Source organism: Microcaecilia unicolor, chromosome 1 (assembly GCF_901765095.1).
Source record: "Microcaecilia unicolor chromosome 1, aMicUni1.1, whole genome shotgun sequence".
Classification (NCBI taxonomy): domain Eukaryota; kingdom Metazoa; phylum Chordata; class Amphibia; order Gymnophiona; family Siphonopidae; genus Microcaecilia; species Microcaecilia unicolor.
The window spans coordinates 42,004,246-42,031,261 of record NC_044031.1 but is presented as its reverse complement, the minus strand read 5'-3'; the positions used below and the strand labels follow the sequence as shown (position 1 = coordinate 42,031,261).

The window sequence follows — 27,016 nt, the reverse complement described above, 5'->3', positions numbered from 1 at the left end:
CTCTCCAGCTCAGGACAAACAAGGAAGTTTGGGAAATGTTGTGGGGTGACTGGATTGGGGCAGGTTGTTCCTTCCTCCGAGATTAGGCATCTACTGGGTCACAAGGGATGCCTAAACTTTAGAGGGGGGAGGGGAGTTTGGGAGGAGAGCCAGATCAGCATGGTACAGGACACAGGTTGAATATAGGATAATGATTAAAGCGACTGGAGAAGCTAAAGGAATGATTCATATATATTAAGAGGAATGGGAGACATCAAGTGTTTGTTCAATGTCAGGGGGCTAAATATACCCAGGAAAAGACAGCTGATGTTCAAGGAACTGCAACGGCATGGGGTGGACATAGGGTTGATACAGGAGACCCACTTAAAAACTAAACACGAGCACCTCTGCACGCATAAGGCATATCCCACTATACACTTTGCCTCAAGTACTGATAACACGAAAAACAAAGGTGTCCTTATAGCTTTCAGTAGGGGGAAGCCCTGGGAGATCAAAAAAGTCATAAAGGATAAAGGGGGGCGGTATCTGTTGATCGTTTTGGCACTAGAGAACTAGATCAAACACTTACCAGACACATAGAAGGGTCCCTATTGCTCGGAGGGGATTTTAATCGTACATTGAACCCACAAGTAGATAATACAGAATAAACTATGCAAAAAGTGATAGAAGACAGTTTCATGAGTTCAACTTCATGACTACTGGCGTAGAGACAACCCCACCCAGAGGGCTTATACATATTTTTCCACGGTCCATCAGTCTGCATCTAGAATCGATATGTGGTTGGGGGATACCTCTTTATTAGGAGCAATTGGAGAACACTCTATCCTACCGCGGACCTGGTCGGATCACTCCCCGGGGGTTGGGCCCACCTGGAATGTGGCGACAGTGGCGCTTAGATAACGCCCTGCTGGCGGACCCAGCAAACATACCACAGATAGAACATTATATCCGGGCATACATCCAATTTAATGACAATGAGGAAGTCTCCCCAACCATGGTCTGGGAGGGGTTCAAAGCAGTGATCCGAGGTCATTTGATAGCCCTACGCTCTAGGCGTTGGAAGGAGAGATGCGCGAAAGACAAGGACCTGCGCTTGCAGCTAACACAAGTAGAGAAGCAGTTGCAGGAGGGGACAGCCCAAAATCCGTTACAACTCAGGGGACAGGCGTATGAGCTACGTACTCAGTTGCATGAGCTTGTACTAGCCAAATTAGCAGAAATATTACAACGAGTACGCCAAACACACTTTGAATTTGGCGATAAACCGAGCAGGCTACTGGCTCATAAATTAGCACAGCATACCAACAGGAATATGATAGGGGGAATTAGAGAAGCCGGAGGAGGGGTGCATTCAGAGCCTGAGTTCCTGGAATCAGCATTCAGAGGATACTATCAAAAATTATATAGCGCAGAGGGAGGAGGCGGAGAAGAGGAGATAAGGGCATACTTAGCGGATATAGACCTCCCGAAGTTATCGGAACAGGCTGTGCAGACCTTAGGAGCACCCATTACACTAGAGGAAGTGGAGCGGACGATTCGAGCACTATCCCCAGACAAAGCCCCAGGGCCAGACAGGTTCACTTCCAAATTCTATAAAACATATGAAAAGCTGCTCGCTCCAATGCTACTACAAGTGTTTAATTCGCTAGATAGGAACATGAGCCTGCCACCTACATGGAACATGGCCACGATTACGGTCTTGCCTAAACCAGGCAAAGACCCGCAATTATGCAGCTCATATCGACCTATCTCACTATTGGGAGTGGACTATAAAATATTCACAAAGATTATGGCCACACGGCTCCAGAAATACCTTCCACAACTTATACATGAAGATCAGGCAGGTTTTGTCCACACACGTCAGACGTTTGATAATATCCGGAGAACACTACAGGTGATCCAGGGGGCCCATATACTCAAATCTCCACTATGTATACTATCTCTAGACGTCGAAAAGGCCTTCGATAAGAGTCAGCTGGCCTTTTCTTTTTGCAGTGCTCAAAAAGATGGGCATAGAAGGGAGGTTTACAGATTGGCTGCATCTCATTTACCAGACCCCGTCAGCAGCAGTACGCATTAACGGGACACTGACGCGCCCATTTCCCCTTCACAGAGGCACCAGACAGGGTTGCGCATTGTCGCCCTTACTGTTTGCCCTGGTGATGGAACCATTGGCTACTAGGATCCGAGGGAATCGGGAGATCAGGGGCCTCCGGGGAGGGGATATAGAGATTAAGATACTTCTCTTTGCAGACGATATCTTGCTCACCTTAAAGGACCCTCAGGCAGCCCTCCCAGTGGTAGGAGAAGAGATACAAAAGTATGGGGAGCTGTCAGGCTTTAAAATCAACTTTGACAAATCTAAGGCACTTGATGTAAACATACCCAACTCTGCCCTAACTTTATTGAGAAGACAATTCCCTTATAAATGGGCTACTAAATATATTAGGTATCTGGGGATAAATATACCTCGTCGGGTAGAGGACTTATTTGAATACTAGTAAAAAAGACCCGTTTCTGCCGCTGATGAAACAGGTCCTAGCCGGCACCGGACTCCCTTCCCCTCCCCTTACGCTTGTCTCCCTGGTGGTCTAGAGGTACCTGTTCGGTCGGGGCAGGAAAGAAAGAGCCCCCTCTTTCCTGCCCATAGCGGTGCTGGTAGCTTCCTTGCTGCATCGTGTGGGAGTCCAGCTCTCGGCGTTTCGAAATGGCCGCCGAGAGTTGAAGTCTCGCGAGGCAGCTTCAACTCTCAGCGGCCATTTTGATTCGCCGAGAGCCGGACTCAGACACGATGCAGCCGGGCAGCTAGCAGCAGCGCTCCGGGCAGGAAAGCAGGGGTTCCTTCGTTCCTGCCCGAGCGAACAGGTACCGCTAGACCACCAGGGATAGTGGCGTAAAGGGATGGGAGGTGACAGGGGGGAGGGAAGGTGATGAGGGGAAGAGTGTGGTACCGGGGGTGGGCTGGTACCTTGAAAGGGACGGGGCGATGTGGTGAAAGGGGCCGGGGTGATGGGCAAGTCGTCGTTTGCGGCTGGGATTTGTTGGAAGGGGAGGAGTAGGGACTGCTCCCCGTGCGTTGATTTGCATTGTTTTCGTGTTCTGCCCTCGACGTCATGACGTGTGACGCAAGGGCGGGGCATGCAGACATGGTGAGTGTTGTGGCTTCACCACCATGAAGTTACGAACTGGTGTGTGAGTGCCTGCAGTGACGTCAGTATCCTCAGAACGTTGAGGGTGCGTTTTATTATAGTAGATAATTTCCCGTGTAAGGTGCGTGAACTATTTCGGGAAATTGAAAGATGGGAAGGACTGACACTATCATGGGTGGGCAGAATTAATGCTATTAAGATGATAAAACTTCTGAAACTGTTATATCCGTTCATGGCACTGCTAATAGAGATACCAGATAACTTCTTCTGGGGCTTACAAGGCAAAGTCTTCTCCTTTATCTGGAGGAGAAGACCACCCAGGGTAAGACGAGACACGATGTACCAACCTCGAGACAGAGGAGGTATGGGAGTCCCCTCATTTTACGAGTACTACTGTGTGGCACACCTCATACTATTAGCAAATTGGTTTCAGAATACAGAGAAGATATAGATTGGCTGGAACCATATCCACTTAGAGCGATCCCATGGTCGCCCAAACGTACACTTAAGGAGTTAATTAAAAGAAGCCCCTGCCTCCTACAATGGCCATTAGCAGTTTGGATTAAGATTAGGGAGCAGTTCTTTCCAGAGCGCACTTACTTCCAACATACTTATCTTAGTTTGGCCCTGGAAGATATGATAGTGTGTATAAGGACTGGGAAGAAATGGAGGTTATGTGAACTGGGACGCCCACTTATCAGGAGTTATGTCAAGAGTATGGCCTTTCCCTGCTACAGGCCTTTCATTATCACAGGGTGCAAACCTTTCTTAAACGAAAAGCAGGAGAGGAACTTGAGCTAACAGAAACACAACTGGAGAGGGGGATGACTGGAGGAGGAGGCCGAGGGTGCATCACTAGAATCTACAGGGCTCTCCTGGATCGAGAGTACCCAGTAGGATATTACACACAAAAATGGGAGCTAGCACCTGGAATAACTTATGACCCTCAACAATGGGCACAGATTTTTTAAGTCCCTGCTCCGGGTGTCGGTGTCCAGCAAGATAGTAGAGAATGGACATAAGATTTTATATAGCTGGTATTACACCGCCAGTCGCTTGGCCAAAATGTTTACATTAAGCTCAGCAAGCTGTTGGCGGGAATGTGGGGATGATGGTGATATGTATCATGTTTGGTGGTCCTGTGCATATGCACAGAGATACTGGGCAAGCATCATAGACTTCATCTGCTCAGTGACCACTATACAATATCAACTGAAAATGGAGTACTGCTTGCTGCACCTTCAACCACCCAAGATACCACGGCATATACATCAATTTGCCACGCAGGCATTTGTGGCGAGCAAGCTGGTATTGGCAGCGGCGTGGAAAAAACTGAGACTGCTGGACATTCCCGTTGTGCTAGAAAAACTGGAGTACATTCAATTAATGTCCAAACTTACTGCCCTGAGAAAAGGGTACATGGCTCAGCACCAGAAGATTTGGGAATCTTACACAGCCTGGAGGGCAACCACTGTGAAATTTGCAAGAGGGGGAGGGGAACTGAGAGGAATACCAGATGGCATATTACTGATATTGATTCAGAAATGACACTGTATATATCTGATAGGATGTTGTATCTAGGAGAAATGTAGTGTTTTGAATCTGGTTTTGTATAATTTTGAAAAATGCATAAATAAAATACAAAAAAAAAATTGTTCTGAATCTTAAGTGTTAGTAAATATGTTTCCTTAGCGTCCCTCCGGACCGGCCCAGGATTGGACTGATGGGTTGTGCACGCCTACCAGCAGGTGGAGACTGAGAAAAAAACTCTGACTCTAGAGAGCCAATGAGAGCCCTGGTCCTGTGACCCTAGCCTCAGTATTTTCTCAGTCTCCCAGCAGGTAGGACGTGAGCCTATTAGTCTCTCTTTTTGGTATTTGTAGATATTTTCTTTATTGGTTCTTCTGTGCCCAGGAATTTTATTTAAAAAAAAAAAAAGAACTGAACAGCTGAGTTATCTGTTCCCCGCTGACTTAACGAGCAGGCAGCTCTGTCAGGCAGCTCTGGTTTCAACTTTGTGTGGGGTTTTCAGCACCTGTTTAAAAAAAAAAAAAGAAAAAGAGCTACAAGATAGGGGAAGCGAACGAAGGCAAGCCAGTACCCTTTTATTGCTCCTGTCAGCCCTCGGGGTTCTTTTAGCTGCTAAATAGGCTGTTTAAAAAGGCGCGAACCGCGTTGCCGCTTTCTCGCGAGTGCTCGCTTGTTTCCGCGATGGCGGAAAAGTTGAAAAGATGTGCAGTCTGTCAGCGTCGGGGGGTTAATGCCTCCGGCGCCTGTAAATTTTGTACAGCGCTTGACATGCCCGCCGTTTCTCTTCCTCCGCCGACTTTGTCTTCGGTTCCGTCGGGGGTTCCGATTTCGCCGTCGCGCTCCCTCGCTCCTAGTTCGGAGGCCTCTGGCTTCTTGAAGCGCCCGCAGCGAAAGTGGCGCGAACGGCGGCCATTTTGTCTCCTGCTCCTTCAACGTCGGGTGCCGCGTCTGGCCCTTTAAACTCCGCGATTTTGGGAGATTTAAATACGGAGGTCCTGGTACATTCGACAGCCACTCAGGGAGGAGGTTTTCCCCCTGAGTTTGTTATTCAGATGTACCAGGCCTTCCTGATGCAGCGAGAGGGTTCAGCAGCGGGGCTGGCAGGGGCTACAGCGGGGCTGTCAGGGGCTATGGGCAGTTCGGTTCCTACTGCAGCTAAGCCTAGGACATGTGAGTTTCCTTCAGATCTGGTACCAGAGCATAGTTCAGACATGCCCTTTTTGGAGGAAGAGGAAGACTTAGGACCGGCACTTAATGAGCTGGCTTGGGAGGATCCTTCCTCTTTAGATCCTGACACTGTTCCTTTGGGCCAGGGGGAAGATCCCTCGGTGGCTAGAGTGTTTCATAAGGAAGATTTACAGGATCTTATTGCTATGGTGGCTACTACTTTAAATTTTGATGATCAGCCTCCAGCTTCACAAGTCCGAAAGGTTGATTTGTTGGTTAAGGGCTCTAGGGCTTCCAGCAAGACCTTTCCTATGCATGAGGACATTTGGTATGTCATTAAAGCGCAGTGGGAGGTCCCGGATGCTGCTTTTCGGCCTACTAGATCTATGTCTCGTCTATATCCGGTGCCCGAAGCTGATAAAGCACTTCTTAAGCTCCCAGTGGTTGATGCTGTGGTCTCTGCGGTTACTAAACGCAACACAGTCCCAGTAGATGGAGGAACGGCGCTTAAAGATACGCAAGACAGGCGTTTGGACTCTCTTTTGAAGCATAATTTTGAGGTTTCCTCTTTGGCAGTGCAGGCGGCCATTTGCGGATCTTTAGTGGCCAGGGCCTGTTTTCGTTGGGCCGAGAGAGTCCTGGATAGATCTTCGGATGATCTCGCAGCTATAGATGTCGAGGTGGCAAAGATTGAAACGGGCTATGCTTTTCTAGCCGATGCTCTGTATGACCTGTTGAGGGCATCTTCTAAATCTTTGGCCCTGGGAGTTGCAGCTCGCCGCTCTCTTTGGTTGAAAGGTTGGTCGGCAGATGCGGCCTCCAAGTCTAAGTTAAGTAAATTTCCCTTTAGGGGTTCATTTTTGTTTGGAGAGGATTTGGACAAATTGGTTCACTCCCTAGGAGACTCTAAGGTGCCTCGTCTCCCTGAAGATCGGCCTCGCCTGTCCAGTCGGGGTGCCTTGTTTGGACGTGGTAGGCTAAGGTCTTTCCGTAGATTTCAGCCTGATAAAGCTTCTCAGCCTCAGAGATCGCGTTTCTTTACCAGGAACCAGTCCTTTCGAGGTTACCACAGAGGAGGCAGATTCTCAAGCGGCAATTTTCGCTCCCCTGCGCGTACTTCCCAATGAAGGTGCGAGGGCCCCTTCTCTGGTACCTGTCGGAGCTCGGCTTTCTCAGTTTTATCAGAGGTGGGCCCACATTACATCAGATCAGTGGGTCTTGGAGGTGGTTCGAGACGGATATGCCTTAGAATTTGCAAGGCCTATTTCAGACGCCTTTCTGGAGTCTCCCTGTCGCTCTCCCCTCAAAGCGCGTGCGGTTCGGGAGACTCTACAGAGGCTCTTAGATCTTCAGGCGATTTATCCAGTTCCTCCTGCCGAGTACAAGCGAGGTCGGTATTCCATTTACTTTGTGGTGCCCAAAAAGGAGGACTCCCATCGTCCTATTCTCGACCTCAAAGCTGTCAATCGCGCTCTCAAGGTCACCAGTTTCCGTATGGAGACCCTTCGGTCAGTCATAGTAGCAGTGCGCAAGGGAGAGTATTTAACAGCCTTGGACCTGACGGAGGCCTATTTGCATATTCCCATTCGTCCTGCTCACCACAAGTTTTTGCGTTTTGCAATTCTAGGCCGGCATTATCAGTTTCGCGCTCTGCCTTTCGGCCTGGCGACGGCGCCGCGCACATTTACCAAAGTGATGGTCGTGGTTGCAGCGGCTCTCAGGAAGGAAGGGATTTTGGTTCATCCCTACCTGGACGACTGGTTGATACGGGCAAAGTCTTATCAAGAAAGTTGTCAGGTCACGGAGCGAGTAGTAACGTTCCTGCAGTCCCTAGGTTGGGTGGTGAACATAGCCAAGAGCCGTTTGGTTCCCTCTCAGTCTCTAGAGTATTTGGGGGTCACCTTTGATACTGCGAGGGGTCGAGTTTTTCTTCCGCAGGGCAGAATCCTAAAGCTCCGGTCTCAAATTCTGAATTTGATGCATCTGAAAGTACCTTGTGCTCGAGACTATCTTCAGGTTCTCGGTTCCATGGCTGCCTCGATAGAAGTAGTTCCCTGGGCCAGAGCTCACATGAGATCTCTTCAGTGGTCTCTCCTGGCCCGGTGGTCTGCTCAAACAGATTCCCTTCTGATGAGACTGCCTTTGCGGCTCCGGGAGCGAATCTCTCTGTTTTGGTGGCTACGGATGCAGAATCTCACTGTGGGGATGCCGTTGGAGCCTCCGCGGTGGATACCTCTAACAACAGATGCCAGTCTCCGGGGCTGGGGGGCTCATTGCCTGGACAAGTGGGCCCAGGGCCTCTGGTCGCCGCTGGAAGCAGGTCAATCCATCAACTTTCTGGAGACCAGGGCGATTCGGTTAGCTCTGCTCCACTTCGGTTCTCTTCTGGAGGGCACAGCTGTGCGAGTTCTCTCGGACAACGCCTCGGCAGTAGCCTACATCAACCGCCAGGGAGGTACGAGGTGCCGTCTCCTGTGTCGGGAAGCGGAGAGTCTTCTGGCGTGGGCGGAGATTCACCTCATGGCCATCTCAGCCTCGCATGTGGCAGGAGTGGACAACGTGCAAGCAGACTTCCTCAGTCGTCACACTCTCGATCCCGGGGAATGGGCTCTGAGCGATCGGGCGTTTCAGTTGATAGTACAGCGCTGGGGTCTTCCAGTACTAGATCTCTTCGCCTCCAGGCTCAACTCCAAAGTTCCTCGCTTCTTCAGTCGCCGAAAAGATGTGAGGGCGGCAGGGGTAGACGCCCTCTTGCAGCAGTGGCCCTCTGGCCTTCTTTACGCGTTTCCTCCATGGCCACTAATAGGTCGTCTCCTACAGAAGATCGAAGACCACGGGGGGCCGATCATTTTGGTGGCACCGGACTGGCCTCGGCGTCCTTGGTACGCGGATCTCCAGCGTCTGTCCGTGGCGTCTCCTCTTCGTCTTCCGGCACACAAGACTTTGCTGGTTCAAGGACCAGTTTCGCATCCAGATCCAGCTCGATTTTGTCTTACGGCTTGGCTCTTGAACGAGCTCGTTTAACTAAGCGAGGATTTTCAACGCCAGTGATTTCTACCATGCTGCAGTCTCGTCGCCGTTCCACCTCTCTAAACTATATTCGCACGTGGAGAATCTTTGAGGATTGGTGTGCAGAAGCTGACATTGTTCCCTTTCGAGCGTCAGTACCTCAGATGTTAGACTTTTTACAGCGAGGTTTTGATAAGGGGCTCTCTCTTTCGTCGCTGAAGGTGCAGGCGGCAGCTCTGTCCTGTTTCAGAGGTAGAATAAGGGGTAAGTCTTTGGCTAGTCTTCCCGAGGTGGCTCGTTTTTTGAAGGGGGTCAGCCTTCTTCGTCCTCCGGTCAGATCGGTTTTTCCATCTTGGGACCTTAATCTGGTGCTTTCGTCGCTGACAAAGCCTCCTTTTGAGCCTTTACAAGCATGTTCTCTGAAGGATTTAACGCTTAAGACGGTGTTTTTGGTGGCTATCGCGTCAGCTAGAAGAGTCTCAGAGTTGCAAGCTTTTTCCTGTAGATCTCCATTTCTGGAATTTTCTAAAGAGCGAGTGGTCCTTCGGCCGGTTCCTTCCTTTTTGCCCAAGGTACTATCTCGGTTTCATATGTCCCAGTCGGTTTTTCTTCCTATTCTGGGATCCTCATCTGGAACGCAGGAGCAGCGAAAGTTGCATACTCTGGATGTTAGGAGAGTACTTAAACGGTATCTTGCGGTTACGGAGGACTTTCGTCGCTCGGACCGCCTCTTTCTGCTGTTTGCTGGTCACCGCAAGGGCCTGGCAGCTTCTAAGCCTACTTTGTCTCGGTGGATCAAAGAAATGATAGCGTCTGCTTATCTCTTAGCAGACAGACCAGTTCCGGCAGCACTTAAAGCTCATTCTACCCGGGGGCAGGCAGCCTCGTGGGCGGAGTGTTCCTTGGTGCCTCCAGCAGAGATCTGTAAGGCGGCGACTTGGTCGTCACTTCATTCTTTCTCTAAGCATTACAGGCTAGATGTACAGTGTCGTCAGGAGACCGTCTTTGCATCTCGCGTACTCACAGCGGGTTTGCTGGGGTCCCTCCCTTAGGACTACTGCTTTGTTACGTCCCATCAGTCCAATCCTGGGCCGGTCCGGAGGGACGCTAAGGAAGGAGAAATTAGACCTTACCTGCTAATTTGCTTTCCTTTAGTCCCTCCGGACCGGCCCAGGACCCTCCCGTGTTCTATGGTTCTCAACTTTACTGTGTACAGAGATGCAACTGTCGTCTACAGAGCTGTTCTGCTAGTTAGACAGTTAAAGGAGATACATTATGGTCTATAAGAAATACATTATGTTCTACAAGTTAAATGTTTTGCAAGTTCTCTGTTTATTCAGTTCATCTGTTTATTCAGTTCATAATATTATACAACTTGCACAGTTTATGGGATACACATTTCTGTACATAATTGGCCATGCCACGGCTCTGAACCGAGTTATTGGTGCGCCCAGGGTCACGGCGAAGCCGTAGTTTAAGCACGTTGGTTTCTCTTGTGCTTCCTGGCTGCTTAAATTCCTCAGGGCACAGAATATAGGTCCTTCTTTTCCTTTCTGCTTGGTTATTCAAATACTGAGGCTAGGGTCACAGGACCAGGGCTCTCATTGGCTCTCTAGAGTCAGTTTTTTTTCTCAGTCTCCACCTGCTGGTAGGCGTGCACAACCCATCAGTCCAATCCTGGGCCGGTCCGGAGGGACTAAAGGAAAGCAAATTAGCAGGTAAGGTCTAATTTCTCCTTTATTTACTACTGCTTTAGATCCAGGACAAAAAATATATGCATAAAATGATATATTTACCAAACCTTATAATGTAAGTTTTTTTTTTTTTTTTTTTTTTTTTTTTTTTGGGGGGGGGGGGGGTTGTAAGCTTTTACATTTTTACTGTCTGCAACTCCATAGAGCAGCAACCTAATTGAGTTTTTAGAATCTCCACAATAGAAATGCATGAGATCAATTTGTATACCCTACCACTGATCTATGCAAATAGATTTCATGTATACTTTCTGCATTAAAAGCTAAAATGGGGACAGACAAACTGGTCAGATTTTCAGATTATCCCTAATGAGAATTGCATACAAATATGTTTCATTAATATTAGGTAAATCCTGAAAACCAGATTGGTTTTCAGACCTCCAGGATTGCAGATTGAGCTGTAGAATAGGAGGTGGGGGGTATGCTCACAAGTAATTTAAGGAATTATTTCTTCACAGATCTAGAGCTGGGACTAACTAGTGAGGTAATTGAATTTGCTGATGAGACAAAGTTATTAAAAGTTGTTAAATCGGAAGAGGATTGTGAAAAATTGAAGAGGACCTTATGAGACTTTAGATTGTAAGCTCTTCTGAGCAGGGACTGTCCTCATTTGTTAATTTGTACAGCGCTGCGTAACCCTAGTAGCGCTCTAGAAATGTTAAGTAGTAGTAGTAGTAGACTGGGCATCCAAATGGCAGATGACATTTAATGTGAGCAAGTGCAGAGTGATGTATATGGGAAAGAGGAACCCAAACAAAAGCAACGTGATGCAAGGTTCCACATTAGGAGTCGCCGTCCAGGAAAATGATCTAGGTGTCATCAGTGGTGATAGGTTGAAACTCTGCTCACTGTGCAGCGGCATCTAAGAACTTGCTCCTGGAGGCACCCCAACCAGTCATATTTTTAGGATGTTAATGAATATCCATTGCATGCAAATCTCTCTCATGAATATTTATTTTGGATATCCTAAAAACCTGACTGACTGGGATGCCTCCAGGAACCAGGTTTGGGAGCCACTGTTATGCCTTTGTATTGCTCCATGGTGTGACTGCACCTGGAATACTGTGTGCATTTCTGGTCACTGCATCTCAAACAAGATATAACAGAATTAGAAAAGATGCAGAGAAGGGCGATGGGATGACTTCCCTGTGAGGAAAGGATAGAGCGGCTAGGGCTCTTCAACTTGGAGAAGACGGCTGAGGGGAGATATGATAGAGGTCTATAAAATAATGAGTTGAGTGGAACTGGTAGATGTGAATTGCTTGTTTACGCTTTCCAAAAGAACTAGGACCAGGGGGCATGCAATGAAGCTACTAAGTGGTAAATTTAAAACAAGAGAGAATTTTTCTTCACTCGGCGTGTAATTAAACTCTGGTATTGGTTACCAGAGAATGTGGTAAAAGCAGTTATCTTAGCAGGGTTTTAAAAATGGTTTGGATAACTTCCTAAAAGGAAACTCCATAACCCATTGTTAAGATGGACTTGGGAAAATCCACTGCTTATTTCTAGGATAAACAGTATAAAATCTGTTTTACTCTTTTGGAAACTTGCCAGGTACTTGCAACCTGGATTGTCCAGTGTTGGAAACAGGATACTGGTCTCGATGGACCTTTAGTTTACAGTATCAGAATGGAAGAAAGCTTGGGGTTAACTACAGGGGTTGTGGGGGAAATGAGGGGGAAAGCAGGAAATTGAAGAGGGCATGTGGCATTGCTGTGGGCAGATTGGGTGGGCCTTGCAGTCTTCATCTGGTGTCAGGATTGCTGCAGCACATCCTTTTTATTGGTATGGATTCTTTCACCCAAACATTGCTTTTTTTTTTTTTTGTAGGTGTGTTCAAGTTGGAGGAGGTAATGACACTCTTGCAAGCTCTTAGGGTCCCTGAGACTGGCTTCTTCACCCCTCCCGGTTTGATGTCATGATACTGCTGTGAGAGAGGCGCCAACATGTCGTCTGAGGGAAGCTTTTCTCATTGGAGGACAAAGACTAGATCTTTTCACCGCCAGCAGCAGGATGCTGCTGGCGCTGCTTCCAGCTCAAATACCTCAACCCCTGCTCCCTCGACTTCCTCCACCCCCACAATGTTGTCCTACTCCTTAGCCAGGGCTTTTGTGCAAGAACTTCATTTGCCCTTTTCTACTCGGAGTATCAGGTCCGCCTCTTTGCCCACCCCTTCTCTATCCCCCTCTTTGTCCACTTCTTCTCCATCCACCTCTACTGCCCCAGCTGCTGTAGCCCCCAGCACCTCTGCTCCCACCGTAGCAGCCCCCACCGTAGCAGCCCCCACCATTGCAGCCCCCACCATTGCAGCCCCCACCATCACTCTTGCCAGTGCTGTTGTCACTTCTCATTTTCGGGATTCAATGTCAGCAACAGGCAGGAAGAGGAAGGCCAACTTTTCAAACGAGGAGACAGAAACCCTGGTGCAACATGTGGTGAAGCACTTCAGTGCCCTGTATGGCTCTGAGGCTCTGCGGACAGAGTCCACCCGCAGGAACCAGCGCAGGAGCCAGCTCTGGAACCAGATCCAGAAGCATGTCAATGAACTGGGCTACACCCCTCGCAGCATCGATGACCTGAAACACAAGTGGCGGGACCTCCGGCTAGATGTGAAACGGAAGATCACCTCCAAACGTTCTGCCAGCAGTGGCACCAGTGGGACTCTAACGCCTAACGATTCCCGTCTCACACCCATGGAGAAGCTTGTGGCCTCTACAATCGGACATCATTCCAGCCTTGATGGAGAGCAAGATGGCATGTACCTTGACCCAGGTAAGAGCATAGAAGGAAGCCATTGGCATTTTACCTGTGCTGGCCATCAGCAAGTTAATAGGTTCATTAATTTGGGAGAGGCATCCTGCCAGTACTATCTCATCTGAGGAGATACTTTCTCTGCTGCAGTTTTATAGTTAGGCACAGTAATATGGCATTCAGAGATATTTTATGACATGTTAATGTCTTGTAGGATGCAGTGACAGTGAGGCCCCCAGAGCACTTCCACAGCGGCCGCCTCACTCCCCTGTCTTCTCCTGCGTCAGATCTGGCACATTCCACTTCTCCCTGAACCGCCACCCCCTGCTCTACCTGAGAACTGCCAGTGGCAGCAGTGATTCACATCCACTGCCTGCGCTGGCCCTGCTTCTTCCTTCTTCTGCCTCCTACCGGAGAGGAAATGGAGTGATGTCATGAGAGCGGGATGCGAAGGAGGGAAGCCTGCGGAGCCAGTGCAGGCAGAAGATGTGAATCGCTGCTGGCACCGGTGGTTCCCAAGTAGAAAGGGGAGTGGGACTTGTTGGGGGGGGGGGGGGGGGAGGGGTTGCGCAGAGAGATGCAGAACAAAAGGGGAGGATGGGCCCATCCAAAATGGCAGATCTGGTAGGATGTAGCACTTATTGTAGGGCTCCAAGAACAATACTGTGATTCTTCTGTTTGTCAACTTGTATGCAATAGGAGGTATACAAAGAGGGTCATTTGCTAATGGTCAGCATGTGCCCTCGGTGCCCTGAGGCAGGCAGCATATACTGATAGTGTTAATGCATTAAACGACCCCCAAAATGCTATTTTGGGACTATAACTGTTATCCTAATAAATAGTTTGGAATCCTGCCAGAATGGGACATTTTAAGGTAATCGCAACTTAAATAAAATTTAAAGGGCTAGATTCGCTCAATGCTATTCTGCAAAGGGCACTCAATGATGGTTGTACATTATAGAATAGCGTTGAATACTAATGTCGGCGCCCAACTTTAGGCGGCAAAACTTACACCTGGTGTTATTCCTAGTGCGCAGATTACAACTCCAGTATTCTATAATACTTCACTTAAATTTTAGGAATGCCCCTGATCTGCCCAAGTATCTCCTGTGGCCACACCCTCTTGAGTTGGGCACCATGGGAAATGAGGTCACATTGTTAAAGAATAGCACGTAGCAAGGTGTGTGTGCAAATCCAAATTGGTACTGAGTAGTACCCAATTTTTGGCACTAATTGGTGTGTGAGCCAGTTAGTGCACATCTTGAATTGGCATCCAATTTTGGGCACTATATATAGAATAGGTAAGTGTCTCCATTCTACTTATAGCATGTTGTTCATGTAAAAATACTTGACTTCAGTGCGGAGCAAAATAGTGGAAACTATTATAAAGAATAAAATTACAGAACATAAACATGGTTTACTACTACTACTTAACACTTCTAAAGCGCTACTAGGGTTATGCAGCGCTGTACAGTTTAACAAAGAAGGACAGTCCCTGCTCAAAGGAGCTTACAATCTAATGGACAAAATGTGCAGTCAATCAAATTGGGGCAGTCTAGATTTTCTTAATAGAGGTATAATGGTTAGGTGCCGAAAGCAACATTGAAGAGGTGGGCTTTGAGCAAGGATTTGAAGATGGGCAGGAAGGGGGCTTGACATATGGGCTCAGGAAGTTTATTCCAAGCATAGGGAGAGGCGAGGCAGAAAGGGCGGAGCCTGGAATTGGCGGTGGTGGAGAAGGGTACAGAGAGGAGGGATTTGTCCTGTGAGCGGAGGTTTCGGGTAGGAGCGTAAGGGGAGATAAGGGTAGAGAGGTAATGAGGGGCTGCAGATTGAGTGCATTTGTAGGTCAGTAGGAGAAGCTTGAACTGTATGCGGTACCTGATCGGAAGCCAGTGAAGTGACTTGAGGAGAGGGGTGATATGAGCATATCGGTCCAGGCGGAAGATAAGACGTGCAGCAGAGTTCTGAATGGATTGAAGGGGGGATATATAGCTAAGTGGGAGGCTAGTGAGGAGTAGGTTGCAGTAGTCAAGGCGAGAGGTAATGAGAGTGGACGAGAGTTCGGGTGGTGTGCTCAGAGAGGAAAGGGCGAATTTTGCTGATATAAGAAAGCAGCGACAGGTCTTGGCTATCTGCTGGATATGCGCAGAGAAGGAGAGGGAGGAGTCGAAGATGGGACAAGAGTCATCATGGATTGTATCTAGATTTTCAGAAAGCTTTTGACAAAGTTTCTCATGAGACTCCTGAGAAAATGAAAAAGTCATGGGATAGGAGGGGAATCCTGTTGTGAATTAGGAATTGATTATTGGACAGAAGACAGAGGGGAGGGTTAAATGGCCATTTTTCTCAATGGAGGAGGGTGAACAGTGGCGTGCCACAGGGATCTGTACTGGAACCGGTGGTATTTAACATATAAATGATCTGGAAAATGGAATGAATGAGTTGATTAAATTTGCAGAGTACACAAAACTATTCAAAATTGTCAAAACACATGCAGACTGAAAAATTGCAGAAAGAACTTAGGAAACTGAAAGACTGGGCATCCAAACGACACATGAAATTTAATGTGGAGAAATGCAAAGTGATACACATTAAGAAGAATAATCCAGGGAGAGACAAGATGGCGCCTACGTGAGGAGACGTTACTTGAGTGCTCCTGAACTTACCAGCACGGTCTTCAAAGATTTGTACTTCTCCCCTACAGAATGGGGAAGAGGAAAGGAAAGCTCAGGGCGATAGCTTCCCCAAACCCCGGCAAACTTCCTACTCTTCGACAGACAACGATTGATAATTTCGGAGCCCAAGTAACGGGAATGCAGCAGACTACTACTATGATTGGTTCCTCTGTGTTGCAGGAGGACCCCAGCATGGAAGCGGCTTCACTAATTCTGCCTCTACAACCAGCTCCCCTGAGGCCAGGAAGCAGAATGACACCGACAGCAGAGCTGCGGAGTGATTTCCCAGAAGTGGATAATATCACTCCGTTAGCTAGGGGAGGCCCTGCCGACTTTTCAACCCCGGTTGATTCAACATCGAAGGGAATTTCAAGGGTGGATATACCCTTGCTTTCTCCTAGCCTGGGAGCTGCTTCTACGTGTCCTGGGACTATACAAAGACCAGCTGTTGTAACTCTCGAAGTGCTGTGAGGTGCAGTCCACTCCAGACTCTGAACACATCATTCCTACAGGTAATTAATTCAATGAAACAAGAATGGTCTGAATTGAAATATTCTCAGCAAACTGTGACTGAGAAGGTCCAGCTAAATGAACAAAAAATTGATAAGCATGAAGTAGAGATGAAAAAAATTGCAAAGTTCCATTGGAGCACTTATTCATGATAGTAATGTCATGACTAAGAAACTTGAATACCTTGATAAACAATCTGAGATTTCTTAAATTTCCAAAATCTCCTTTGATTACTCCAATTGAAATGCTGAAGAAATATTTTATGGAAGTACTGACAATTCCGAAGGAAGCGATACCACCAATTGTTAAAGCTCAATATATTACTTCTATTACTCGGCCTTCCAATGAACCTCAACAAGGGTTAAATTTAACTAAATTCTTGGAAAGTTCCCTTGCGGTAATAACGGGCCAAACAACTCTTATTATGACTTTTGCTTTTGAATCAGACAGGAACAATATACTCCGTTTATATGTTAGATATATAGCTGCATTGTTTCTCGGTAATAAAATACAAATATTTCCTGATTTAAGTAAGGAAACTAAAAGAAGAAGGCGGCAATTCATGGATTTGAAGCCAAGAATCATCGCCCTTAATGGAACTTTTCTTTTGAAATTTCCTAATGAGATGCATGTAAATACTGAGAAATTACTCAAATATTCGGTAAGTTATGAGTTTCAATTTTACATTCCTTATACACAAATGCACAGAAATTAGTAAAGATTAACAAGGAAAAGCTTAGAATGTGTTCATTAATGGAAAACTAATCATACTTTCGTCCACAACAATTTAAGACAAGATACAAGGTAATAAGATATAAGGAAATTATAAATGTAATATAACTGAGAGGGAGAATGCAGTACTAATACAAGCGATTTCCAGCATTTAAACTGTCGGTGTATCCAAGTTATGAACACCACTTTCCTTAGAAACTATAAATTCCTGCATTTTCCTAAGTTCAAAAAAAACATAATCGAATTTAAGGAAATTAAACATCTACGAGGAAATTTCAAAAGAAAAGTACTTATAACAGTCCTAACCAAATTCAAACAAATAATTGTAGCTGGTAGTAACGTTCTCCTTTTGCAATTCGACATGTCCAGCGCGTTTGATATGGTCAACCATGGTATTCTATTAAACATTTTAGAATACTTCGGAATTGGAGGAAATGTATTGAACTGGTTTTGTAGCTTCCTAACTGCAAGAACATGCCAAGTGATATCCAAATTGATCATATCACCACCATGGAGACCTGAATGTGGAGTGCCTCAGGGATCGCCGCTTTCACCAATTCTCTTTAATGATGTTACCATGGGCTAAATCATTATCCAACCAAAGCCTAAACCCGTACATCTATGCTGATGATACGATATATATCCCGTTCAAAAGCTTAATGCAGAAAAGACACAATGCCTTATCCTTTCATCGCAATATAATAAAACCAACTATACCACTATAAATACACCAAGCCACTCTTTCCCTGTTGCAGACACCCTGAAACTCCTGGGTGTCCTATTAGACCGAAATCTTACCTTAGATAGTCACGTGAAAAATGTTATAAAGATGTTCCATGCAATGTGGAAGCTTAAAAGAGTGAAACCTTTTTTCCCAAGGGAGGTATTCCGCAATTTGGTGCAATCACTGGTATTAAGCCATTTGGACTATTGCAATTCCATCTACGCAGGATGCAAAGCACAAATTATTAAGAAACTCCAGACTATCCAGAACACTGCAGCCAGACTCATATTCGGAAAAGCGAAATATGAAAGCGCCAAACCCCTCCGAAAAAAATTACATTGGCTCCCACTAAAAGATCGAATTACATTCACGATCTGCACCTTGGTTCATAGTCATTCATGGAGAGGCCCCATCATATATGTCAGATCTAGTACATTTACCAGCAAGAAATACAAAAAGTTGCAGAGGACTTAAATATAAAGCAATACGTGCATCTAGCTTCTCCTACATCTGCACGCAAATATGAACGCATTACCGAATGCTATAAAAACAACACATGATCTGACAACCTTCCGGAAGCTGTTGAAGACTAACCTGTTTAAAGAGACTTATGAAATGAATCCTTCTTAAAAGACTTAATTTCAAAACTACACCAGAACAAACCATTATTGAACTCTTTTATTATTAGGTTACTTTAATCATATTATTATTATTGAATGTTATACCTTGTCCTTGATCTCATATGCCTGATATGAATTGTTTATTTATTTACCCCCTATTTTTCTGTTACTTTTATGTACCTTAATTGTATCAATAATCTGAAGTTCTCATCCTGTTAATGGCGATTGCCATTGCGGCATAATGTACGCCACATTAAGCCTGTAAATAGGTGGGAAGATGTGGGATACAAATGCAGCAAATAAAAAAAGAAGAAGAATCCAAATCAGTTACCTGATGCTAGCCCAACTTGAGAGTCGGCACCCAAGAAAAAGATCTTGGTGTCATTGTAAACAATACGCTGAAATCTTCTGCCCAGTGTGAGGCGGCGACCAAAAAAAAGCAAGCAGGCTGCTAGGAATTATAAGGAAAGGGATGGTAAATGACTGAAAATACTATAATAGCTGACCTTGAGTATTATGTTCAATTCTGGTCTCCGTATCTCAAAAAAGATATAGCGGAATTAGAAAACATTCAAAGAAGAGCTACCAAAATGATAAAGGGGGTGGAACTCCTCCCATATGAGGAAAAGCTAAAGAGGTTAGGGCTCTTCAGTTTGGAAAAGAGACTGCTGAGAGGAAATAGGCCTATAAAATCCTGAGTGGTGTAGAATTTTAATCAATTTTTTTCACTCTTTCAAGAAGTACAAAGACCGATTACATGGAAATACTTCATATAGGAGGAAATTTTTTTTTTCATTCAAAGAATAGTTAAGCTCTGGAACTCATTGCCGGAGGATGTAGTAACAGCGGTTAGCTTATTTGGGTTTAAAAAAGGTTTGAAAAAGTTCCTGGAGGAAAAGTCTATAGTTTGTTGTTGAGATGGACATGGGGGAAGCCACAGCTTGCCCCTTCAGGACTGGTAGCATGGAATGTTGCTATTAATTGGATTTCTGCCAGGTACTTTGTTTTCTACATGAAGTCAGCTTTTTTTTTTTTTTTTGCATGTGCACTTGCTGCAGAATGGCATTGGATCATGAAGCCCAGTTCATAACATCAGAGAGTGGGGTATTAGTGGAAGAGCAAAACTCTGGCAAGCTGAGTGCTTTAGGTTTGCAAATGGAGCTGGGAATGATGCAGAAGTCATGCACCTCATCTTCACCATGTAACTCCAAGATATCGAGCTGCAGCATTTTCCTTCATACTCCAGTTGGTTCCAAAAGACATCTGGCTCTGTCCTGAGGATATTGGTTGCCTGGCATCAATTTTTTGCAGTCCTCTGTCACAGTATATATTTCCTGGGAGATTCTGCATAAAAAAAACCCAACTCGCTGTATTTTGAAATTCTGCAAAAGTCTATTTTTTTTGTGCAGAATTCTATCATAATGCCTGAAATCCCCCCCCCCCCCCCCCCCGCTGCCTTTTCCCTCCCCAGCAATATCACTCTCCAGGTCCCAGCTCTCTCCCCAATTTAAATTGAACCTCTTCCCTTCTGGTAGGTTCAGCCCTCAGGTTGCTGTACCCCTTGTCTAGGGTGGACACCTCCCAGCTTTCTCCCTTTCTGCCTTCCAGCACATTCTTCTCTCCGAAAATCTCTAACCACCAGAAAGACCCCCAGTTCTCTTCTTTTCCTTTTTTTTTTTAATTTGTTTATTTTATCATTTTACTTAATTACATTCACATTTATCACATAAATGTAAGGAAATACAGAAATTAATATAAAAAGGAAAACATTTTCTCTCAACAATATATCCTATATAATAAAAAGCACCTCCATCATTCTGAAGCTGACTCAGTGGCACTGTGGCAGTGTAGGGTTCGTAAGTCTGTAGTTGTGTTTCATTGGCTCTCACTGTCCCCGCCCTCATGTCGAGGAAACGGAATGCTGCATAGTTGCCAAGCAAACAAACGCAACTCAAAGGAACGAAGAACCAATCAGACAGAACGGAACTTGGAGGAGGGAAGTGGAGTGGATTGAATCTCTAACAAACAATCATATACAGGGAGGTACAAACATCAGTGGAGGCAAGTGCACAGAACGGAAGGGAAGACAAACATTTAATCACTTTGTCACTCACACACATCACACAATCACTCTGTGTGTATCTCTCTCTTACACTGTCTGTAAAACACACTATCACTCTAAGTCTCTCACATGGGCAACTGTATGTTGCATTCTCACAAGTAAGGAGCTCTTCTGATGTGATTGTTAAACTGATTGAAGAGCCTGAACAAGGAAAACTTTTACCACATTGTAACACAGTTTACACAAAAAATATTGTATATAAAGAAATCTTACACATGTAAACAACAATTATATTCAGAATACAGCCGTGGAAACATTAATGGCAGGAACTCGTTACATTGCTAGCGCCCGTTTCATTGCGTTAAGAAACGGGCCTTTTTTTACTAGTATTTACATAATTGTCCACAATTGGAAGATCCAAGATCAGGAAAACAATCTTAAAGAAAATAAGAAAAACTCACATTTTCTGAGGGACGAATGTTAATCGGTTATTGCAGCCGGTACAGTGGTAACTGAAGGAAGTTGCTGCAGAGGATTCTTCATCTGTTTCCACAACTCTTATAATTTCTTAGGTTCAAACAAATAAGGAAATAAAACACAAGGGAATCGCGCTAGGAAGGTCCCACCTAGGGCAGTGATTCCTGGCTTAAAAGCCAAGACTTCACACCTCCCAGTCTGCGATTCCCTTGATGTGTCAGGAAATATATGCATCTCTGAACCCAAAAAACTATCAACCATGTATCGGAAATACAATTTCAAAACATTGTTCCTATCTAAATCAAAGACGAAAGTCACTAATAATATAACTCTATAACTTCTGAATTTTCCAAAATGTCAGTTAAACTTACATCTCTTTTCTCTGATAAAGAAAATTTTAAAGGAAATATAATTTTAGTCACCAAGAGGTGGCTATCAGAAGGTATTAGCAAAGTATCAGAGAAATATTTCTTCAAGAATGCAGTAGCTGACGTATAGGATATTATAGGTAAATTTATCATTCTCAAGTTTTTTTTCCCTTAATTGGTTCTCCAGAAATTCCAATTTTTACAAGAAAGATAACTATTCTTCATTACCAAATTGTCTGATTTTCATAGAGAAGCCATTTCCGTAATCAAAGTGTGTATTTCTATATCTTGGACTTCCACTTTGTTAGATAAGTATTAATATAAATTCTTTAACTCACATAGTGAAAAATTTTAAACATCTGAAGAAGAGTTATTCACATTCTGCTGCAATTCCTATAGTACGTCCATTACGACATTATAGGCTTCACCAAGTCCAATTTCTCCACAGAAACCGCTCCAGATATCTTCGGGGGGGGGGGGGGGGGGGAAGAAGAGCTCACTCTCCAATCCCCCAGTTGGTTTATTATCCGAGTCGATGCTGCGTCAGGACCTCCTCGGGTCACATGAAAATCCTAACCCACTTCGGGCGTTTCCATTATTGACCTCCATAGCGAAGCATTACTATTTCCGGGTGTTGGAGGGGTCGTGCCAACAGGGGGACTCAAAGTCACTCCCTCCACTGAGATTTGGCAATAAAGCCTTGCTGTTCCCCGAAGCAAGAACCAATATCCCCGACGTTATGACCCCGAATCTCTCCAAAATAGACTGAGAAATGGTGGGAACCTCAGCCGTGTTCGAGGAGGACAGGACCACGGCTTTGCCTTTTCTCTTCTCCATTCTCTGGGGAGCGTGCCCTCTTCTTCAGGCATTCTGGTGTAAAACCGGAACTCAACTAGCGTACGTCCTCCCTCAACGCCGTCTTGGATCCTCCGGGTTGGGACACTCTTTGTCTGGTTTCTCCTCAGAGGCCTGTCTGATATGGGTAACCCTGCAGCATAGCCCCTCCACCACTTACAAGGTGGTGTCCCTTCGGAGGGGAGTTCTCTTCTTTTCCAAGGTCTTTCCCCCCTAGTGCCTACCCTAACCTCTCCTTTCCCACCCCCATGCATTCACTCCCTCCTTTCCATCTTGCACACATCCAGTGTGCTCCAGCCCTATTCCTGTGTTACATACCCCAGCTTGTTCTGCCTTCTCTTCTCACTCCCCTCCCCCGTCTCCCATTGCAGTTGTGCAGCAAGAGAAAGTGGCAAATGGCTGCAGATCAGGCCACGTTCTCCTCTGCCATCTTGGTCTCGAGTGCTCATTTGAACTCTACAGGACTCCATACACCCACACAGTTCAAATAATTGGTTGGGCCTAGGATGGTGGAGGAGGACATGGCCCGATGTGCAGTCATTTCCTGCCTCTCGCTATGTGGTTGCAGTGCGGGAAGGGATCCAGGAGATCTGCTGCCTGCGCAGGATTCTTTCAGGAGTAACTACTACTACAGCTAAGTTCTGTGGTACTAATAGACATACACTGTGTGGTATAGATATGTAAGAGAAAGTCCCTGCTACATCGTAGTCAACAGACCAAGATGAGACAAACTCATTGAAGTGTACCGATTTATAGAAAATATGTTTCAGGAGAGCCAGGGTTCATGTATTAAAATCAACTGTGGAAATAGTGGATTTTTAAACTAGATTTAATAAGGACATAGAGGGAGCACCATGCACCAGTTCAGGAAGTCTGTTCCAATTGTTTGGTGCAGTGTGGAGTTGGAAAGGGCACGAGTAAGTGGAGTTCATGAGGAGGGGTGTAGGGGGAGGTTAGAGGTGTAAGGCAGTTGCAAAGTGGGAGCCAGCTTGGAGACCTGGGAAGAAGAGGTGAATGGTAGTAATGACATTGGAAGAGGGATGTGCAGGCAAATGTTGATTAGACTGTAGTGGAGAGAGATGGTTCTCAACTCAGTCCTCGGGCACACTGAGCCAATCAGGTTTTCAGGATAGCCACAATGAATGTAGATTTATCTCTTGTATATCCATTGTGGCTATAGTGAAATTCTGACTGGCTAGGTGTGTCCCGGAGACTGGTCCAGTGGGAAACATGTGAGGAGCAAGCTGCAGTAAGAGTGGGTAAGGGTTTTGGTACTCTGGTCAGAAAGGAAGCATGCGTTTTGTTGGTGGTACTATGAGTGCATATGGCAGGCTATCTTTTATCCATAATCTTCCTGTGCAGCTTTTCAGTGGTACAGCCATAGGAAGTGCAGAAGGGAGAGATGGGAAGAGGTTGGGCGGGCAGCAGGTAGTGGCTGATTTCTTCTGAGGAAGGCGGGAGTCAGCTAATTTATGCTGGTTGAGTGCAGAACTAACAGTAGTTTAGTAGGAATGTGCATTCATCATCGCACATATGTTTCATTTGGGTGTCAGAAACGTTTGTGTATGTATAAATTGCTTGTATGCTCTTAAACCTATAAATTAACGCATGAGTATAGCTGATTTTCACACACAAAGTTTTAGTGCCCATTTAAAACCAATGTACAGATAAACACAAAAATTGGAAACTATAAATACTAGCTAAACTTTTTGGGCTGTGCACATCCCTATATTTGAGTAACTTCCTAGATGCAAGAGAGTTTAAAATTTTACATTTTTTTGCATGGGATTTCAGTCCTAAATCTGTACACTGATGATAATGCATTTCAGGATCACAGTTCTTGGCCTAATTTAGACTTTCCTCAGCGACCCTCCAGACCGGTCAAGACGCGTGGGTTATGTCCTCCTACCAGCAGAGGGAGACTGAGAAAACACTAAGCTTTTGAAGCCTGTATATATAACCTGTGCAGAACCTCCACTAGCCAGTATTTTCTCAGTCTCAGCAGAGGTAGCAGTTGACAGCCTGTGCAGTCTCCAATAATCTGGTGAGGTAGTTTGTCATTGGGTCGTAGGATTTTTTCCTTCCAAACTTTATTCTGTTGCAGTACCCTGTACGTGTGTGTAAAAAAAAAAAAAAGTGCTTTGGGGCCCTGGGTCTGGTGGGGCCCAGTTTTTCCCCCTGGGGTGTTACACCTATGTTTGGGTCCCTCCCCCTGTTGGCTTGGCAGCTTTGTGCCTCGGCTGCTTTCTCAGTATTGTAGCCTTGAGTGCCTTACAATTTCCAGATGCCAGAGTTAGAGTACGATGCCTTTAAGGTCAGTTATTCTATGTCATTTTGCTTGCCAGCTTTGTGCCTCGGCTGCTTTCTCAGTATTGTAGCCTTGAGTGCCTTACAATTTCCAGATGCCAGAATTAGAGTACTGTGCCTTTAAGGTCAGTTATTCTATTTCGTTTTGCTTGGCAGCTTTGTGCCTCGGCTGCTTTCTCAGTATTGTAGCCTTGAGTGCCTTACAATTTCCAGCTGCCAGAGTTGGAGTACTGTGCCTTTAAGGGCATTTATTTCTTTATTTTCAGCGGACCGAACGGGGGTTTTGATTCCTTGCTGGAACGAGAGAGCAGCGCTTTCTCCAGTGCTTTTGCAGTGTGAGTGAGTTTTTGGTTGGCGCGTTTGTGGAACAGCTTTTCCCTTCCCTCGTGGTTTATGGCGGCCCAGCTCCTCCGATGTCGCTCGTGGCGAGGGGTAGAGGCGCCGGGCGCTCAGTGTAGCTTTGCGGTGCACCTATAAAGGTGGCTGCGGCACCCCCCGACTTGACCGCGGAGGGATCGATGGTGTCGGGAGTCTCCGGGTCAGCGGGAGCGTAGGCAGGGCCGCTGTCAGCGGGAACAGTTTCGGCGGGAACAGCCGCCATCTTGAGTCTGACGCGGCCCATGGAGCCGGCTGGTTTTGGGCCTGCGGCCTCCGTTTTTGGCACAAAAGGGCCTAATGACGGTCCAGGAATGGTGGGTTTTCCTCCAGATTTTGTCTGGACGCGGTATCAGGCCTGGAGATCGGGACCCCCCCCTCCCCCCCCCAATTGGAAGAGGGGGCTATTTCCATCTTGGCTGAGAGACCACGGTTAGAGTGGTCAGAGGACAGGCAATGTTTTTCTCCTGTAGCTGCAGAAGCTGCGCTTAGTGATCTGGGGGAGTCAGATGGAATTGACGGCTCTCAGGAGCAGGATTGTTGGATTCCTGGAGAGGATCCTTCAGTAGTGCGGATTTTCCATAGAGATGAGCTGTCAGAACTCATAGATCAGGTGTCGTCCACCCTTCAGTTTGGTCCTGAGGTGGCGTTGGGGGAAACTGTCCAGGATCCGTTGGTGAAGGGCATTCAGCGTCAGGCGTGATCCTTCCCTATGAACAAGGATCTCCGGGAGATGATTTGTCAGGAATGGGATTTGCCGTGTAAGGTGGCAAAGGCAATGGCGAGGCTTTATCCCCTCCCTCAGGACGATAGGGATTCCTTTAAGGCTCCCACGGTAGATGCAGTAGTGACGGCAGTAATTATAGCTACGGCTATCCCGGTTGATGGAGGAACGGCTCTCCGTGATCCTCAGGATAGGAAGTTGGGATCTTTTCTCAAGCGTAGTTTTGTTTTGTCGGCTCTAGCCCTGCAGGCCTCGGTTTGTGGGGGTCTGGTAGCTCGGGCATGTTTTCGTTGGGCCGAGAAGCTCCTGGATGATTCGGTAGATGTTGGTTCTTCTGGGGGTCAGGAGTTAGCCGACTTGGACATGGGTTCATCCTTTTTGTCTGAGGCTTTTATGATTTGTTGCCTACTTCAGACAAAAAATATGGCTATGGTTGTGGGTCTCTGCCACTTAAGGGAGCTATGCTCTTTGGAGAAGATTTGGACAAGTTAGTGTGAGGTCTTAGTGATACCAAGGTTCTATGGCTTCCAGATTTTCGGTTCAAGGCAGGGGCCAGAACTAGTTCCTCTCTGGGACGGTTTAGGGAGGCTCAGCGGTATAGGCCGGGCAGATCGAGTGGGACCTACCCCTAGCTGTCTGTTTGTCCAATTTAGATTGTAAGCTCTGTTGAGCAGGGACTGTCTTTTCATGTTAATTTGTACAGCGCTGCATAAGTCTAGTAGTGCTATAGAAATGTTTAATAGTAGTAGGACCTCTAGGGGTCGGTTTTTCCAGCGCACACAGTTCTTTCGTGAGAGTCGTCGCGGAGGGCGTGGCTTTTCCGCGGGAGGTTAGTATTCAGGCCACAATTCCCAATGAAGGTGTGCGGGCTCAGGCTCTGGTGCATGTTGGGGCTCGGCTGAGTCTGTTTTACCAGAGTTGGGCCCAAATCAGGTCAGATCAGTGGGTTCTCAAGGTGTTTCGAGGCGGATGTGCGCTGGAATTCGAAAGCTGTTCTCCCGAAGTGTTTCTGGAATCCCTCTGTCGGTCTTGGAGCAAGAGGGCAGCAGTGAGGGACACTCTGCGGTGGCTGCTCGCGTTGGGAGCCGTGGTTCCTGTTCCTTCAGATCAGCAACGCTCAGGGTGCTATTTGATCTATTTTGTGGTCCACAAGAAAGAGGACACTTTTCGTCACATTTTAGATCTCAAAAGGGTCAATGCGGCACTCAAGGTGCCCTCTTTCCGGAT

At 46.3% G+C, this 27,016-nt stretch overlaps 1 protein-coding gene across 6 annotated transcripts in view; it reads left to right on the top strand.

Annotated features, from left to right (window-relative positions):
• The window catches only part of LOC115465711, a 61,845-nt gene that overhangs the window by 4,287 nt on the left and 30,542 nt on the right, over positions 1 to 27,016 (top strand). For 5 of the 6 annotated variants that reach the window (XM_030196391.1, XM_030196400.1, XM_030196408.1 and 2 more), the window contains exon 2: positions 12,437 to 13,378. In XM_030196391.1, coding sequence (XP_030052251.1) covers positions 12,553 to 13,378 — 826 coding nt within the window. In that variant the 5' untranslated portion in view covers positions 12,437 to 12,552. The remainder of the gene's footprint in view (positions 1 to 12,436; positions 13,379 to 27,016) is intronic. The other variant, XM_030196433.1, reaches the window with a different exon arrangement.